Here is a 15,590-nt window from a genome sequence, read left to right on the forward strand (position 1 = left end):
TGTAAATCAATACAGTATCTCTAAACTTGAACTTCAGTTCTCTTGAACACCTGCATACAACTTTACGATTCACATAAATTTCAACAATTCTTAGAAACATCGAGTGAGAGCAGCATTGATTAGATAAGTGAAAAAACCGACAAAATTCAATTGGATAGAAATAAAAAATAACACGAAAACAGAGACAGAATCATTTTGGTACTACTTAAACGAATTTTGCTTTTTGCTACATTATTATAGAAAGAAACAAGTTTACTTACCAAACAGCCAAGCAGAACTACAATAGTTAAAAATGTCTCCAGTTCTGGTAGTATTCTTCTGGCCATCTTTCTTCTTTAAGGTATTGTTGAAGAAGAGCTCTAAATCAAAGGAAAAAAAAAAAAAGGAAGACAATGAATTAACATTTAAAAAATCTGAATTCACCACATAATGCTTATCATCTTCTTTATATACCAGGTAGTATATATTAATGCTTTAAAAAAAGAACCATATTGTAAAGAGACACATTAGACAACAAATAATTCCTTTAACATGTAGGCTATGAGAACCAATGCTTTCGCGGCATGCATATTTGAGGAAAGCCTCCTCCTGGCTCACAGTTCCAGCTTATCACCATCTTTATTTTCCACTTCATCCATCAGAGAATTATGTCCAGGCAGTGACTCTACAAATCTCCCCTTTGTATGAGTTCAGAAAAAGACAGCCAACAGAATAACCACTGTGATAACAAGTTTTGCACTGCACAGGTGCAAGTTACCGGCTTTGGCATGCTGCTTTATTTCATCTGGACAATGACGATAGTAAGTCAATACTACGATTCCTGTCATTTCACAGATGGGGCTCAGAAAAGGCGGAGTCGTCTGCCCAAGGTCACCCTGCCAGTTAAGAAGAAATGCTACATGCAGACACAGGTGCTTTGGCTGCAGTCTCCCGGCTCCTGCATCCACAGTGCCACAGTACCCTGGAACACCAAGGACTCTGTTGGATCAAACACTGCGCTTGGGTCTTGGGAGTGTCATCTCCAGCAAGAAGCAGAAAGCTAATGTTCAACACCGGTGAACTCTTCACCAAAGCAGTCCAGAGCAAAGGTAGTGGCAAAGGAAAAAAAGCACCCACTGAAAACTTGTTTACAAGGGATGCAAAGTGGAGGCATGGTCCAGCATCGCAACAACAGATAAACAAAGCCCAGCAATGAAACTGCACCTGGTTGTTTTCTAGAGATCCTCACAATCGGAATAGAGAAGGGTTTCCTTCAAAGTGGAGTGTTCCAGAACTGACAGACACCCTGAACAGCCAAAAACCCTCACAAAATCAAAAATCAATAACAGCCTTCACAAAGGAGGCCGAGCTGCACAGACCTGCTGTCACTGGGGAGCCAAGCAGCCACCCAAGGGTGGGCCTACAGACAACCCTGAGGTTCCTCCAAACTGCCTAGTGGAATTACATTGTCAGCGTGCTGAGAAATCATTTCACTTTTGTGGAAGGAAGGCTCCATTTTGAATGTATTCAAAATTTAAAAAGCAATTTTTATTCTTACTGGCTTTCCCAACCTCTTTGACAGGTCATTGCATACTCGGACTTGATGCATGGAGCAGTGTCAGTATGGAACTGCCCACCTTGGGGACTTTAGAGTTTGGATTTTTTTGGAATAGAGATGTTCAGTCTTAATATGAGCCTTTGCACAAAATAGCAGAAAATAAGACAGATTCGGTTTATACTATATTTAAGCCACTCATGCAGCCAGAATACTGCACCAAAGGCTACACTAACTCCTGGGGAAGGCAGACAACAGTGAACCATGTCTTAACCATGTACTTGACGAGTACACATCTCTCAAGAGGCGGAAATAGAGCCAATCTCACAGGGGTGAGATGAACCGGAGGACAACACAACGCAAGTAAAACACTGAGCCCTGCCCCTAGACCAGAGGACAGATGCTGAGGCTCTCGCTACTGCGACTATGGAGAACACTGCTGATGGGCTGTGTGACTCTGGACCAGTGCCTTAACCCCAAATCTGCCTCCTCATCTCTGATTGGCGCAGAGCGGTAGGCCCCACCTCCCGGGACGGCTGGGAGGATGCGGGAGTTTATTAGTCACATCCGCGCAGGTGTGCTAACAGCTATTGTCCTTCGTGCGAGTGACAGAACTACTGAGGATCAAGGGACTCAGTGCACACGACAGTCCTTGGACACTAAGCTGTTAGATCCACATAAGATGTTCAAAGGGCAGACAGGCCTGCACAAAGCCTTGCAAGACAGAATCCATGTGAAGTCTGAAGAAGACGTGAATAACGCCGAGTACCACGTTGATGCTGTATTTTAGAAGGTGTTTCCCCGCCCCCTTACTATCACCCTCTAAAGTAGACATGTATCCCACATTTGACAGGAGAGAAGATGGACAGCCAAGGGACACAACTGGAACTAGTAGAAACCAAATCAACTTCGTGCCTGGTGACTCTTGGCCCCTCTTCCCACACTGACTGAAGTTTGTATCTATTACTCTGCAGCAGTCAACTCCCATAATAAGTCGTTAACAACAAAACTCCAACCAGAAAAAGCTGCCCAAACCCCAAAACCTACCAGTGTTTACCAGCCGTATGTATATATAGTATACATCACACAACGTATGTATTCAACAATTTTGAGCACACCGATATCAGGGACTTTAAAGAAACTGGTTAGGCTGCAGACAGACACTACCAGCAGGACTGGCGGTCCCTGAAACGCCTTGTAGCATAGCCTGGCAGAAGAGTGTTTTGGAAATAAGTAACTTAGCCAGTGGAGTGTTATGCATGTGAGCTTGGATTTCCTGGAATCAGATGAAATTCTTTGGCATTCATAAAAAGCAGCAAGGATTTAATCAAAGAATAAGTATATATAAGTAGTAATGTTTAAAATAAGAAATCAACCAATTAAAACGTTATTTATTGAAATGTCTTTTTTTTTTTTTTTTTCAAATTCTGGGCATTCAGGGACGGGCCCGAAGACGGATGTCATCCTGTGTTCCAGGGTTCTGTGTGTTTGGAGGTGGCTCAGCAAGCACGGAACACACAAACTGCTCAGATGAGGGCCAGTGGGTGTGCACCCAGAGCAGACAGCACCGCCTGACAACCTAGCATGCAGGAGTGCAGAACCTGTTACAAACTCATGCTTGGCTGAGTCTATCCTAGAAGCATGGAATTTCTGTCTTACCGTCTGCTGTTGAACAACAGAGAGGGTAGTGCTATCCAGAGAACCAGGCAGCCGTAAGAGAGAGAACTGGAACCAATAAAACACAGAGCCAGGGAATCATGGAGCCAGGGTGGTGGTGCAGCAGAGAGTCGGCACCTCATAGGATGCCAGCTTGTGTCTCGGCCCTTCCACTTCCAAAACAGCTCCCAGCAGGTGGCCTAGGACAAGGGAGAATGACCTAATACTTGGCTCCCTGGCTCCTGGTTTTAAGCTGGCCCAGTCCTGGCTGTTGCAGCTGTTTGGGGAATGAACCAGCAGATGGAAGCTCTTTTTTTTTTTTTTTGTCTCTAAAACTCTGATTTTCAAATAAATAAACTTAAAAAAAAAGAGGTAAAGTGTAGCACTGGCAAATATTAAGCTGTACAGGAAGGACATCCTGGGGGAGGCATGTTGGGCACTGCAGGCTGAGCTGCCCCTTGGCATATCCGCAACTCAACTCCGAGTGTCTGGTTTCAGTCCCAGCTACTCCACTCTTTTGATTCAGTCTCCTGCTTACTGGGCCTTAAAGGCAGCAGATGACGGCACCAAAACTTGGGTTATTTCCACCCGGATGCAGTTGCTGGCTTCTGCCTGGCCCAGCTTCAGCTGTTCCAAGTGTTTGGAAAGTGAACCAGGTGGCTGGAAGCTCTCTCTCTGTGTACTGCTGTCTCTCTGTCATTACTGTGCCTCGCAAAAAAAGGAAGCACAGCCCGCTCAGCCTGTTGATGTGGTTGATGGTAAGCAACAGAGGGGCATCTCTGACGGCCTGCTAACAGGGACACCTCTTGCATCCTTGCCCACAGCAGAGGCAGGTTCCCAGAGGCCACTGCTTAGCCAAGCACCATGAGGAGCAGCTCCAGACTTCACCTCTCACTGGCTGGCCGGACCTCTGAGACCAAAAGGTCATTCCACCTGCTGACCTCTCAGCTGTCACTTTCCTCTAGAAGCCTGTCCCCTCTCCAGGCTGTCCATGGTCTTCTGGAATGGCTCTCGTGGCCAGCTCCAGCCCCTGGCTCCACCGTCTTGCTGCCGTAGAATGCAGTGCTCTTGTATGGGCTGACCACCACTTACATGAAATGCTCGCCATCAGAAGTGTTTCTGATTAGAAATTTCTTTGGATTTGGGGAATATTTACATAGACTCAGCGAGGTCTCTAGGGAATGAGACCCAAATGCAAGTATGAAATTCATCGATGTTTCATGTAAGCCTTTACACATAGCCTGAAGGTAATGTCATACACAATTTTTAGTAATTCTACGTGTGACATACAGTTACACATCAAAATTGTAATAATTTTATATACAACACAAAAAATTAATAGTATGAACTTTTTCACTTTGTGGTGCTATCAGATCACAGATCAACGCTTCAGATTTTGTTGTATTTTGGATTCTGGATTGTCGGATTCGAGATGCCCTCCCCGTACTGACAAGATCTGAAATCTTACTCATTTTTAACAACCTCTCTGAAGGTTACCTTTAATTTTGCTGTCAGAATGATGAAAACATCTGCTGTTGGAATTTCAATAATGTGGACTCTTCTTGTAGAATAGATTATAAGATGGTCTTTATTTTTCGTCTCTTAAAAGCTACTTATTACACAAGGGATGCGGTACTTCCACAAGGTGAGCATTATCACTCAGTAAAGCTGCTTTCTCATTTTATAACAAGCTTGCACTCAACCCGTGCATTTTTTTTCTAACATGTAATAAGCTGAAACTTTAAAAAAATTAATGTTAAAATAATCTGCTGAGCTTACCATTTACAAAATCAGCATTGAAACAAAGCCAATGCTATAAATATAGGCGTTTATGTTTCAGCGGTGAAACGCAAACATACTCGGCTTATGAATACTGCTAGTCCCACCAGCTAAGAAAATGAAAAGTTAGTTAGAAATGTAGGATACTACTATTTCCTAATAAGACAATAGCCCCCAGCCACTAGTGGTTCTGTGGGTTAGCCTTCCGTTTCGCTGGGCTCCGAGATGCCTGCACAGCAGGTGACCAGCCCTCCTAGCAGCCTTGGATGCCCGCAGAGGTGTTCTCTAGCAAGAAAGTACATCTTGCTGTTGGCTACAAAAGAGAAAGATTTTCCTTTTTCAAATCAGGAAATCTTTGCTACTAAAATCTCTACAAGCTTAAAAACGTTTGATGGATAAAATACAACATCCCCAAATCCCCAGAATGCAAAACCAGGAAGGACCACTGTCAAGTTGCTAAAGGGGAAAAAATATGAACAGAACTTGACCTAGGGCAGAGCTCTCTGAGACCATTTCTTCTTGCTCTGAGTTCTACAGCTCTGATCATTTTTGCCCCGGGAAAAATCAACATTCAATCAAAACACATATTGGAACTGAGGTGTTGTTCCCCAAATTCTTAAGTGTTTCTATACTCTCAATAACGGATAGGACAACTGTAGCATCAAGAACTAAAGGCCATCATAAATTTACACAGTGGGACTTAAATTGCACCCAATCATCTCTGAACACAGCTGCCCAGGTTTTAATTTTAGAAGGAAGCCTGGATGGATTTCAAGGCTGCCCTGCACATGCGTGGAGCGTTCTCCATGATGAATTGTCTCCCTTCGCCTGGAATCGCCTCCCAGTAGGGCCGTCTACCCAGACTGAAGAGCAGATAACTAAAGAAAACCTATAGTCACCCAAGAACGTCCCTCCGACCTGTGTAATTGCTGGCAGGTTCTGCTTTAAAAAGCCCAGGTCTTAAAGACTTCAGTATGCAGGGTGCCTGTTCTGTGATGTGTGAGCTAGCAGATAACCCAATAATGTTTAAACCTCTTACTTTTAAACATAAACATTTTAGACAGATAAAATGGGATGAATGAACTCACCATTCAAGCAGTAAATCATCAAAAAGAAAAAAAAAGTCTGTTTCTCCAGCTTTACTTTTCCTTTTGTCTGGCTGGAAGGCTACGTTAAAAAGCCCATGGATGGGCCCGGCATGGGGGCCTAGTGGCTAAAGTCTTCACCTTGAATGCGCCAGGATCCCATATGGGCGCCGGTTCTATTCCCAGCAGCCCCACATCCCATCCAGCTCCCTGCGTGTGGCCTGGGAAAGCGATCGAGGACAGCCCAAAGCCTTAGGTTCCTGCACCCATGTGGGAGACCTGGATGAAGTTCCTGGCTCCTGGCTTTGGATCAGTGCAGTATCGGCCATCGCAGTCACTTGGGGAGTGAATCATCGGATGGAGGATCTTCCCCAGTCTCTTCTACTGTCTGTATGACTGACTTTGCAATGGAAATAAAAAATCTTAAAAAAAAAAATAAAAGCCCATGGACAGTTGGCAGTCGGCTGCCATGAACAAATGTATTTACCTGCTGAACAAGTAGGGCTCTCCAATCACCTGGTCAGCTGCCCACCTGTCCATGTGGTGTGCGCATTGGTCCCAGATGGGCCTTTCATTCCACTTGGAACCAACACAGCTACAACCTGTGGGCCTTTTCCAGCATTCGAACAGCCTGACTTGAAATATTGATTCATCAGATTTAAAATCACTTGTTTGATCTTCTCATGTATTAAAGACGCCTGGAGTTGTTTGATCTGTGGCACTTTCATTTTCGAGGGAATGGAATTTGTGGTGAGAGAACTGAGTGGACTCAGTTTTAAATAAGTGGAGAAAAGAGCACTTCAAGTCATCTTTAGGAGTGTGAGCGGAATTCCTCTTATGTTTAAAAAGCCCCCAACCTGTCCTAAATCCTGCATCACAGCCGAGCCAGGCAAACCAAATGAACACATTAAGGGTAACATGACATCCCATATCTCAATTCATCTTCCATTTTAACACGTGGAATAAAGTGTAAACATCTGATGAAATGCTACATTTCTATTTTTCTTTCGGATCCCTTTTCTCACCACACAAATGTTAGCAATGTTCCTTATGAAAGTCTCCTGAGGGGCAGAAGCACTCCGTGCTGGAATGTCCAGCACGTACACAGCATCTTCAAACGTCTTCGTGGGCCCTGAACTTCCAACTCAAGAGTCAGCCTGCACTTCCACTCGGAAAACAAGCCGTCCGCGGGACTGTCTCCCAAAACACCCACAGGAAAGCTGCTCTGCACTCAGTAGGGCCGCGTGTCCTTGGTCTCAGGATAGAGTCTCCTGTACCAAGAGCAAGGCAGGATTTTTACAATAAAAACTCATTTCTATGCGCTGTTTGCTTTCGGAGCAACTGGATAAATATCCCGCTAAGAGGAATTGCTTGCTGAGTCCCCACATTTCTTTGAACCAATCAAAACACTCTTCCACATTATCGACCTGCATTTTATTACATATTTTTTAATACTGCAAATTGCCTAAGGTGAAACTCCACCACAAAGAACATATTGAGCAAATCCTGAACTAATGCAATATAATCCTCCCTTTTGCATAAGAGTGTCTCGTGAAGAAACTACACCACGAATACATTCTGTTTGTGTAAGTTGTACTTAACAATAACTGTTTCCTGTTTATATAAGAGAAACTGCCTTGTAGTCAAAAAAGATGTCACGAGAGTAAAAACTACATCTTCATCCACAGATTGAGTTACTCAATTAAAGAACAATAACTAATTTTGTTTACCAATGAACTCGTTTGATGAAAATGCAAATAGAAACTGACATGATATTTTTGCCCCATGGTAGATGCAGGCGTGATCTACCATCCACACAGAGAAAACCGGTCCCGCCCAACTTGACCTCCTAGCTCTGCCAGCTTAACTTTCTCTTCCGCGAGATGCCATCTGAGCGCGCACCAGGCCGGGGACGCTGACTTTGCTCCTGTATAAATCAGTCCATGCTTTCCGCGCTAGAGCAGGAGAAAGCTTCTGGCATGAAACAGCCCTTCTTCTTCCACAGTGAACCCGAGTCTGGGTCACCGCTGGGCCTGGGGACGCCCTCTCTTAGCCTCCAGGATTGCAACCCAGCGGCCCGCCGTCTCCGGACGCGCGTCCCGGCCCTGGGGTGCGAGCAGCAGCAACCCGGGGCCTGGACCTCGTGCACGGAACCGGGGGATGCCCAGCGCGGATACTTACACGGCTGTCCACACACGAAAGCCTTACCCGCAGATTTTTAACTTTATAAAACCATATACTGGGAGCCGGAACCCCTACTGCATGGCCAACAGGGGCCACGGGGCAGGCGTTCACACGCTGTCCTCCCTCCAGCGACCGCATCCCAGCGTCCGTTCCCGACAGCCCCGGGATGTCACCTCGTCCCGGGGTCCTTTGGCGGAACTCCGTGCGTCCACTGCCCTCCTCTGTCCCGGAGCAGCCTCTGCCCACGTCGTCGCCCAGCTCAAATCCAGCGGGAACGAGCGGGGTGGAGGGCTGGGGGTGCCCCTAGCCGCCTGCGCGGCGCCCTGAGGAACCCGCCACCTACCTGCTTAGTCGCACGGAGCGGGGCCTCCCAGGCGGTGCGCCCTCTCTGTCTGCAGGCCTGAGCCAGAGATGGAGGTGCAGGGCCGGGGGACAGCTTGTCTGGATGCCGGCGCGGGGTGCACTCCACGGGGTGCGGGAGGCAGAACTGGACCAGGAATCCTTTCGCTCGCTCGTAGCCCGGCAACGGCCGCCGCCTCCAGGCGCCCCGCCCCAGAGGAGCCCCACCCACAAGCGGGGCCCCTTTCCCGGTTCTGGGCGACGCCCCTCGGCCGCAGGTCCGCTCGGCTCTGCTCTGCTTTCCCTGCTGCGGCTGGGGGCGCTGGTGGCCTGTGCTGGCGGCTGCTGCGCGGGGTGTGCTGTGCAACCTCCAGGGCAGATCTGGGGCGGAAAGCATGTGGGCGTGTGGAAGCCGGGGCCACCTGTCTTGGCTGTGTTAGGGGAAGGGCCTTCGGAGAAAGGGGGATCCGTCATTTCCACTGTGTGCTTATCTCCTCTACCTGTGAACCAAGTCCCCCAGGTCATCGCGGGCCCCAGGTCATTGTGTGCAATGTTGAAGAGAGCTGTAGTTTCTGCATAGATGCAGTGTAGCTAACCTTCCCACTTGCAGCTTTGTGAGAATGGTAAACAACAAACCCATATGTCTAAAGAAAGGATCTTTTTTTAGCAGTAGAGGGATGTATAAACATAACTACTCACGTTCCTTTCTGTCCCATGAGTGAATCAAGGGACAGGAATTCCTTCAAACTCAAGACATTGTGTGTGATTTTGGTGTGAAGATGCACCTGCCTTGGTCTTGCCTTTGCAACTCACCTCCCTGCCCCTTCTGCTTGAACAGACCAAGGGCTGAGTTTCTTTTCTAAATCCCAAGGTCCAGCGTGGCCCCCTACCGTAGATGTCTGCTGAATGAGTGAATAGATTGCTATCATTAATTCATCAATTGTACATCTTGTGATTCACACCGTGCTAGGTACGTGTGGAAAATGCAGTAGATAATACGGTCAAATCCAAGCACACCCCTTCAGCTCTAACCTGTGCAGAAAGAAACCGCAGCTGAGGTGATGTGCATTGGGACTTGGTGTTGTGCAGTAATGGATAAAGCCGTGGTCTCTGACGCGCACATCCCATACGGGCGCCAGCTGGAGTCCGGGCTGACGCGGCTCTTGCCTAATGTACCTAAAAAAGTAGCAGAAGTTGGTGCAAGTGCACAGGGCCCCTGCAAGCCACGTGGGAGACGCAGAAGAGGCTCCCGGCTCTGCGCTGCCCCAGCTTCAGCTGCTGCAGCCATCGGGGAGTGAACCAAGAGAAGAAAGATTTCTCTCTGGCTCTGCCCATCGAATACACAAACAAATCTTTAAAAAAATAAATGAGGCAGGCAATTTTCCTCGAACCTCGAGGCTAGTGTGTGCACGTCCACACTCTCTCATCCTCTCTGCCAACCCCGCCCCCAGGTCCTCCACCAGCGGACCGCCCATCCCCATGGCATATGGAAGCCCTTCTCTTCATCCTCCCCTTGGTGCTCGCCCTGTCTAGACTCCCCCACTTGAGGACACATGTAATGTTTGGGAAATCGCCGCCCCCACGTGCAGCGCATCCTCAGTCTCGGGCCAGCTGAGTTAGTGTGTCTAGCTTTGCCAGGCCTCACGCAGCCCCCTCCCCTTGTCTATATTTACCTTGGCACAGACCACAGGTCAGGACCGTCCCCCTGGCCACGTGGACATTGCTGCAGCAGTTAGCTGTGCTGCCTCTGTCCCTGTGAGGAGATTTCTAAGAGGTTCCTCATGGGGGAATGGCTTCTCCAGGCCTCGGATTAATGCTCCAACACAGCCATGCTTTGGGATCCCTCGTGTTCCTTCAGCTTTCGTCTTTCCCTCCTCCACACGTGAGTATTCTGGCCCACCAGACCAGTATGCATGCCTCTTGTCAGATGTTCCCTGCCTGTGCTCTTCCCTTGGTTCTGGAAGCTTCCTTGTGATGGTCACCCATCCTCCCTAGTCCTTTGTCTAAAAGCCAGGACACTCCTGAGATCTTCCGGAACATGCAGCCACAGTTCCTCTCTGCACGGTTGGTGCCAGTGGAACACTTGCCACATTCGGCTTTGCTCAGCACTTAGCTCTCCTGCTCAAGTTGTTCAGCATGCTTTTAGAGGGGGGTATATTCTGTTTCAACTTGCATCTCTGATCGTATCAGCCATTCAAATGTTCAATACGTGTTTTCAGAGGGGAATTTAATCTTCCGCCTTGGGAACTACCTTCTCCAACTGATTGCTCTGTCTCTAACTTTTCAAGTATGGAGACGGTCACACAGCTACGAGTGCATTAGTGCTTAAGTCATCTCGTGTCTAGCTGATTGATCCGTCCAGCTAGTCTGTTGGCTTACAAGGGAGAAGCACTGATATGAACAGGCGGGGGCTTTGGCACCAGACATGCTGCTCCTGATATGGACTTGACATTCCCATAAGCTGCGTGACCTCGGGATGACTTAATCTCTCTAAGTGCTCAGGTCTTCCTATGTAAAATGAGTGCTTTCATTGATGGCTGTTAAGTAAGATAAAAGTTTTAAAGTACTTAAGCTAATTCTTGGCACACAGTAAGTGCTAACTAAAAGGTACCATTGTTGTTAGTCTCTTGTTGTTTTTGTAAGCATATAATACCTGTAATTATTGACAGTAAGAGACAGAGCATTGCAGCTTGCCCTCTAGCTATTAGATGTATCTTCCTCCTTAGAAGAAGGATCCCATTGCAATGAATAAATGTAGCCCACTTTATTTGGAGTGACTATAAGATCTCGAGCCAGGGGCGATGCGGCCTAGTAGGTAATGGCCTGTGTCATTGGCATCCCATGTCAGTGTAGGTTTGAGTCCTAGCACTTCACTTCTAATGCAGCTCCCTGCTAATGTGGCTGGGAAAGCAACAGAGGATGGCCTGAGTGGTTGGGCCCCTGGTACCCACATGGGAGATCCAGAGGAAGCTCTTGTCTCCTGACTTTAGACTGGCCCAGCTCTGGCCATAGCAGACATTTGGAGAGAGAACCAGCGAATAGAAAGTCTCTCTCTCTCTCTTCCTATAACTCTGTCTTTCAAATCTAGACTCCATTTCTGAATAAAAATTCAGGTTCACAATTGAGCATGAGTGGTGTTATAGAAAGACTGATAAGGGACCAGCATGTGAACTAGTGGCTTAAGATGCTGGCCAGGAAGTCCACATCTATTTTGGTGTGACTAGGTTCCAGTCCTGGCTGGGCATCCAGTTCCAGCTTCCTGCTGATGTGCACCTTGAGAGGCAACAGTACACAGCTCAAGTAGCTGAATCCCTGCCGCCTGTGGGGAAAAACCTACCTTGAATCCTCAGCTCCCTGATTTAGCCTGTCCTAAGCCCTGGCTACCCGTGTGCATTTGGGCAGTACACCAGCAGATGAGAAATCTCAGCTAAATCAATACTTTAAAAAAGAACATGACTCCTAGGCTCATTCAAAATGTAGTCGATGCTTAGATTCAAGGCTTGGAGACGTTCACTACCTTTAAGGTGCCTTGAAGGATATTAATTATAGACTGAAGTCATCGCTAAACACCGAAATCACTATGTACAGATGTTTTGTTCTTCAGATGATATTAATGGCTAGTTTTCTAAAGATAGTTTTAGCAATAAATGAGCTGATGTAATGTGTATTTGTTTTGAATATTTTCTCCCCAAAATTGAACATTTGAAGTAACATACTTGAAAAAGTAGTTTCAGTAGCAAACTAGCTTACTGGAGGCACAGCTAATGAAAAATTGCAAGATCTCTCATGTTTTCTGCTATATGCCAACGTTCCTTGGGAAAATGGAATAGGGTGAAAGCCACATAATATAGGATTTTACTTCTTTAGTTCACAATATCTGATGCATAGTTGGCACTCATTACAATTCTGTTGAAAACAGGAGTGGGGTTAGACCTTCCAAAGCTAAAAAAAAGTTTGCCAAATAGAGTTAAGAATGTAAGGGGGAATCCCAAGATCGAGCTGTTTAAGCAGTTCTCAACACGGACTGATAGCAGTTACAAGCCATCAATGCAGGATTGAGGGGGACCCTGAGGCCAGATGCTGAGTGACTTGCTCAAAAGGTCACACATCAAGTGAATAACAAAGTTGAAATCTGAATCCAGCCTGTCGTAAGGTAAGCTACACCACTATACCAGTGTGTAAGCCAATATACATGACAAGGCCAAGGAAGCTCACATTGAGTTATATGATGTCAAACTCATGACATTTATGGAGTGAAGTTATTATAAGTTGTAGCACCTGCCCTTATCTCTGTGAGTTCATGACATTTTGGCCCCAAGTGCCACCATCGGCCAGATTCTTTATATGAGGTGTTTTCCCGGAATAACTGAAACTCCCAGGACTAGGAGCCAGAAATTCGATCCTGGACTCCCACTTGAGTGGCATGGGCCATCTTCCACTGCCTGGCCAGGTGCGTTAGCAAGATACCGGACTGAAAGCAGAGCACCTGGCAATCAAATAAGCACTTCCATGTGGGATGCCCACATTACAGGGGCCAGCTTAGCCCTCTGTACCATGACATGGATCCCTGCTCATGAACGCGATGACAGACAAGATGGCAACTGGCTCTCCTTTTTTTCCCTCCAAATACTCCTATGCTAGACTGCTCTGCCCTCAGGTGGGCAGGGAACAGGAACGTGCTGCTTGGCCAATAGGGCTACTAAAGAACCAGGCATATTTAACAAGATGGTGAAAGCGTACTTAGAGCTTACAGGAAGGGATGGTTTGAGTCCTTCCCTTCTCATCAAAGAAGTTACAGAGGATGGGGTCAAACTGCTTTGCAGATCCAAGGGAGTGCCTCTAGTTCCCAGCAAGCAGCTGGGGTCAGGTTACATCTTTGGAGCCACAGTGGGTGGCTCACGGCTCAGCCCTCAGCCCTTTTCCCTCTTCTCCCCTCTGGATCAATCTCACGCATTCCTCTAAAGCAGACTTATAAACATTTTAAAACAATCACTCATTCATTTTTCCACCGCCCCTTGGATGGCAAGGGGCATATTATGTGGGATAACTATTTGACCTTAAAAGACACTGCATAAGAAAACATTTAATAAGCAGCTAAGTTACATATTTTCACAAGAAACACATAATTTTTTTCCAAGAATGAAAAAAAGAGGGGATGGCACAATGGCTCAATTAGCTAAAACACCACCTCCAAGTGCCAGCATCCCATACGGGCACCAATTTGTGTCCCAGTTGCCCCACTTCCCATCCAGCTCCTTGTTTGTGGCTTGGGAAAGCAGTTGAGGACAACCCAGAGGCTTGGGCCCCTGCACCCTTGTGGGAGACCCAGAAGAAGCTCTAGGCTCCTGATTCAGTTACTGTGGTCATCTGGGGAGTGAACCAGAGGATGAAAGATCTTTCTGTCTCTCCTTCTCTCTGCAAATCTGCCTTTCTAATAATAATAAATACATATTTAAGAAAAAAAAATAAAGAAAAACCCCAAGTGATTATCTTAAATTATCTTAAAACACGATTTGAAAAAATATTGTGTAAGAAATCGAAATTTATTTCGCAAACTGAAATTTCACAAAGTCTTACAAAGAATCTCCCTTCAGAAAAAATAAACTTTTAATCAGGAATCTTCTCTTTCATGGATGTCACTGGCATATTCCGAAAAAAATTCTTCTCGCAAAGATGTGCTTATTTAATGTCAGCCTCGTATGTAGAACACACATGGAAACACACACAAACCTGAGACAACTCCTCGAAGTTCGTGATGAGGCGGACACTGAGGTGGTGCAGCGAGTTAAGCTTGGGACACTCGTAACCCAAATCGGAGTTGCTGGTTCCAGTTCTAGCTAGCTTGAGCTTTTGATCTAGCATCCTACTAACATGCCTAGGAGGCAGTGTAGGACGGCCCGAGTACCTGGGTTTCTGCCATGTGAATGGAAGATCCAAATGGATTTCTTGGCTTTAGCTTGGCCCAACCCTGTGGGCAGATAGGGAGCAAGCCAGCAGATAGAAGATATTTCTCTCTCTCTACCTGTCTCTGTCACATTGCCTTTGAAATAAGTAAGCATTCAAAAAACAAAACAAAAAAAAAGAAAAGAAAAAAACAGTTCCTGGAGAGGGCCAGTGCAGTGGCTTAACAGGTGAATCCTCTACCATTGGCACATCATGTCTTGGCTGCTGCACTTTTGATTCAGCTCTCTGCTAATGACCTAGAAAAGTAGTGGAGGATGATGCAAGGCCTTGGATCCTTGCAACCCATTGGGGATGCGGAAGAAGCTCTTGACTCCTGAGTTCCAGCCTTGTCTGTTGCAGCCATTTGAAAGGTAAACCAGTGGATAGAATCTCTCTCTCTCTCTCTCTCTCTCTCTCTCTCTCTCTCTCTCTCAGGGCCAGGCCTTGGGGGAATCAGCCATGTGACCTTCATTTTCACAGATCCTGTTTGCAATGTCTCAGTCCCTTCCTCTGTGCAATGGCTGGGAAAATCCCAGTCCCGCTTACTTGATGACGATGTGCTCCGGCCTCGCCAGGAGAGAACAACAAGCAGGAAATTGACTGGCTCATCCCTGGCGGGAACCAGGGCAAGAACTGAAAGACTGCTGAAGATGAGGTCTTCCTGCCACAACAAAACCACCATTGAAGCACCAGATAGGAAAGTGCTTAGAAAAATGTGCCTAAGGTTTCATCCCATAGACCTGTTGTGGAGTATCAGCTGCTAAGTCACTGTCAAGGTCATGGTTGACCATGAATGAATGCCTTCAGCTCTGTCTGCACATCCAATTGCAGCCATTTTTCCTTAGACTCAACCACAGGCTTATGTCTCCACAAAGACACAAGGAGTAAACAACTACCTGAGTGAATTCAGACACTGAAGTGGATTTTCAAGGACTCGACTTGTCCAAACGAGTTCTCCTCAAAGCTTAAATAATCAGATGATTGCTAATTCCCCACTTTTGTTCCGTGCTGCGGAGAGGCTATTTGTTAAAATGAACCCGGTGGCAGAACAGTCACCCAAGATATTTTTA

The 15,590-nt window shown here is 46.6% G+C and overlaps 1 protein-coding gene across 1 annotated transcript in view; it reads right to left on the minus strand.

The window, feature by feature from the left end:
• The window catches only part of TNFRSF19 (TNF receptor superfamily member 19), a 69,297-nt gene extending 68,971 nt beyond the window's left edge, over positions 1-326 (minus strand). The window contains exon 1 of the mRNA XM_040979892.1: positions 261-326. Within this exon, the coding sequence (XP_040835826.1) occupies positions 261-326 (66 nt within the window). The remainder of the gene's footprint in view (positions 1-260) is intronic.
• Positions 327-15,590: the final 15,264 nt, after the last annotated feature.

Source organism: Ochotona curzoniae, unplaced genomic scaffold, assembly GCF_017591425.1.
Source record: "Ochotona curzoniae isolate NIBS_2020 unplaced genomic scaffold, NIBS_Ocur_1.0 contig_3332, whole genome shotgun sequence".
In the NCBI taxonomy this organism is placed as follows: Eukaryota; Metazoa; Chordata; class Mammalia; order Lagomorpha; family Ochotonidae; genus Ochotona; species Ochotona curzoniae.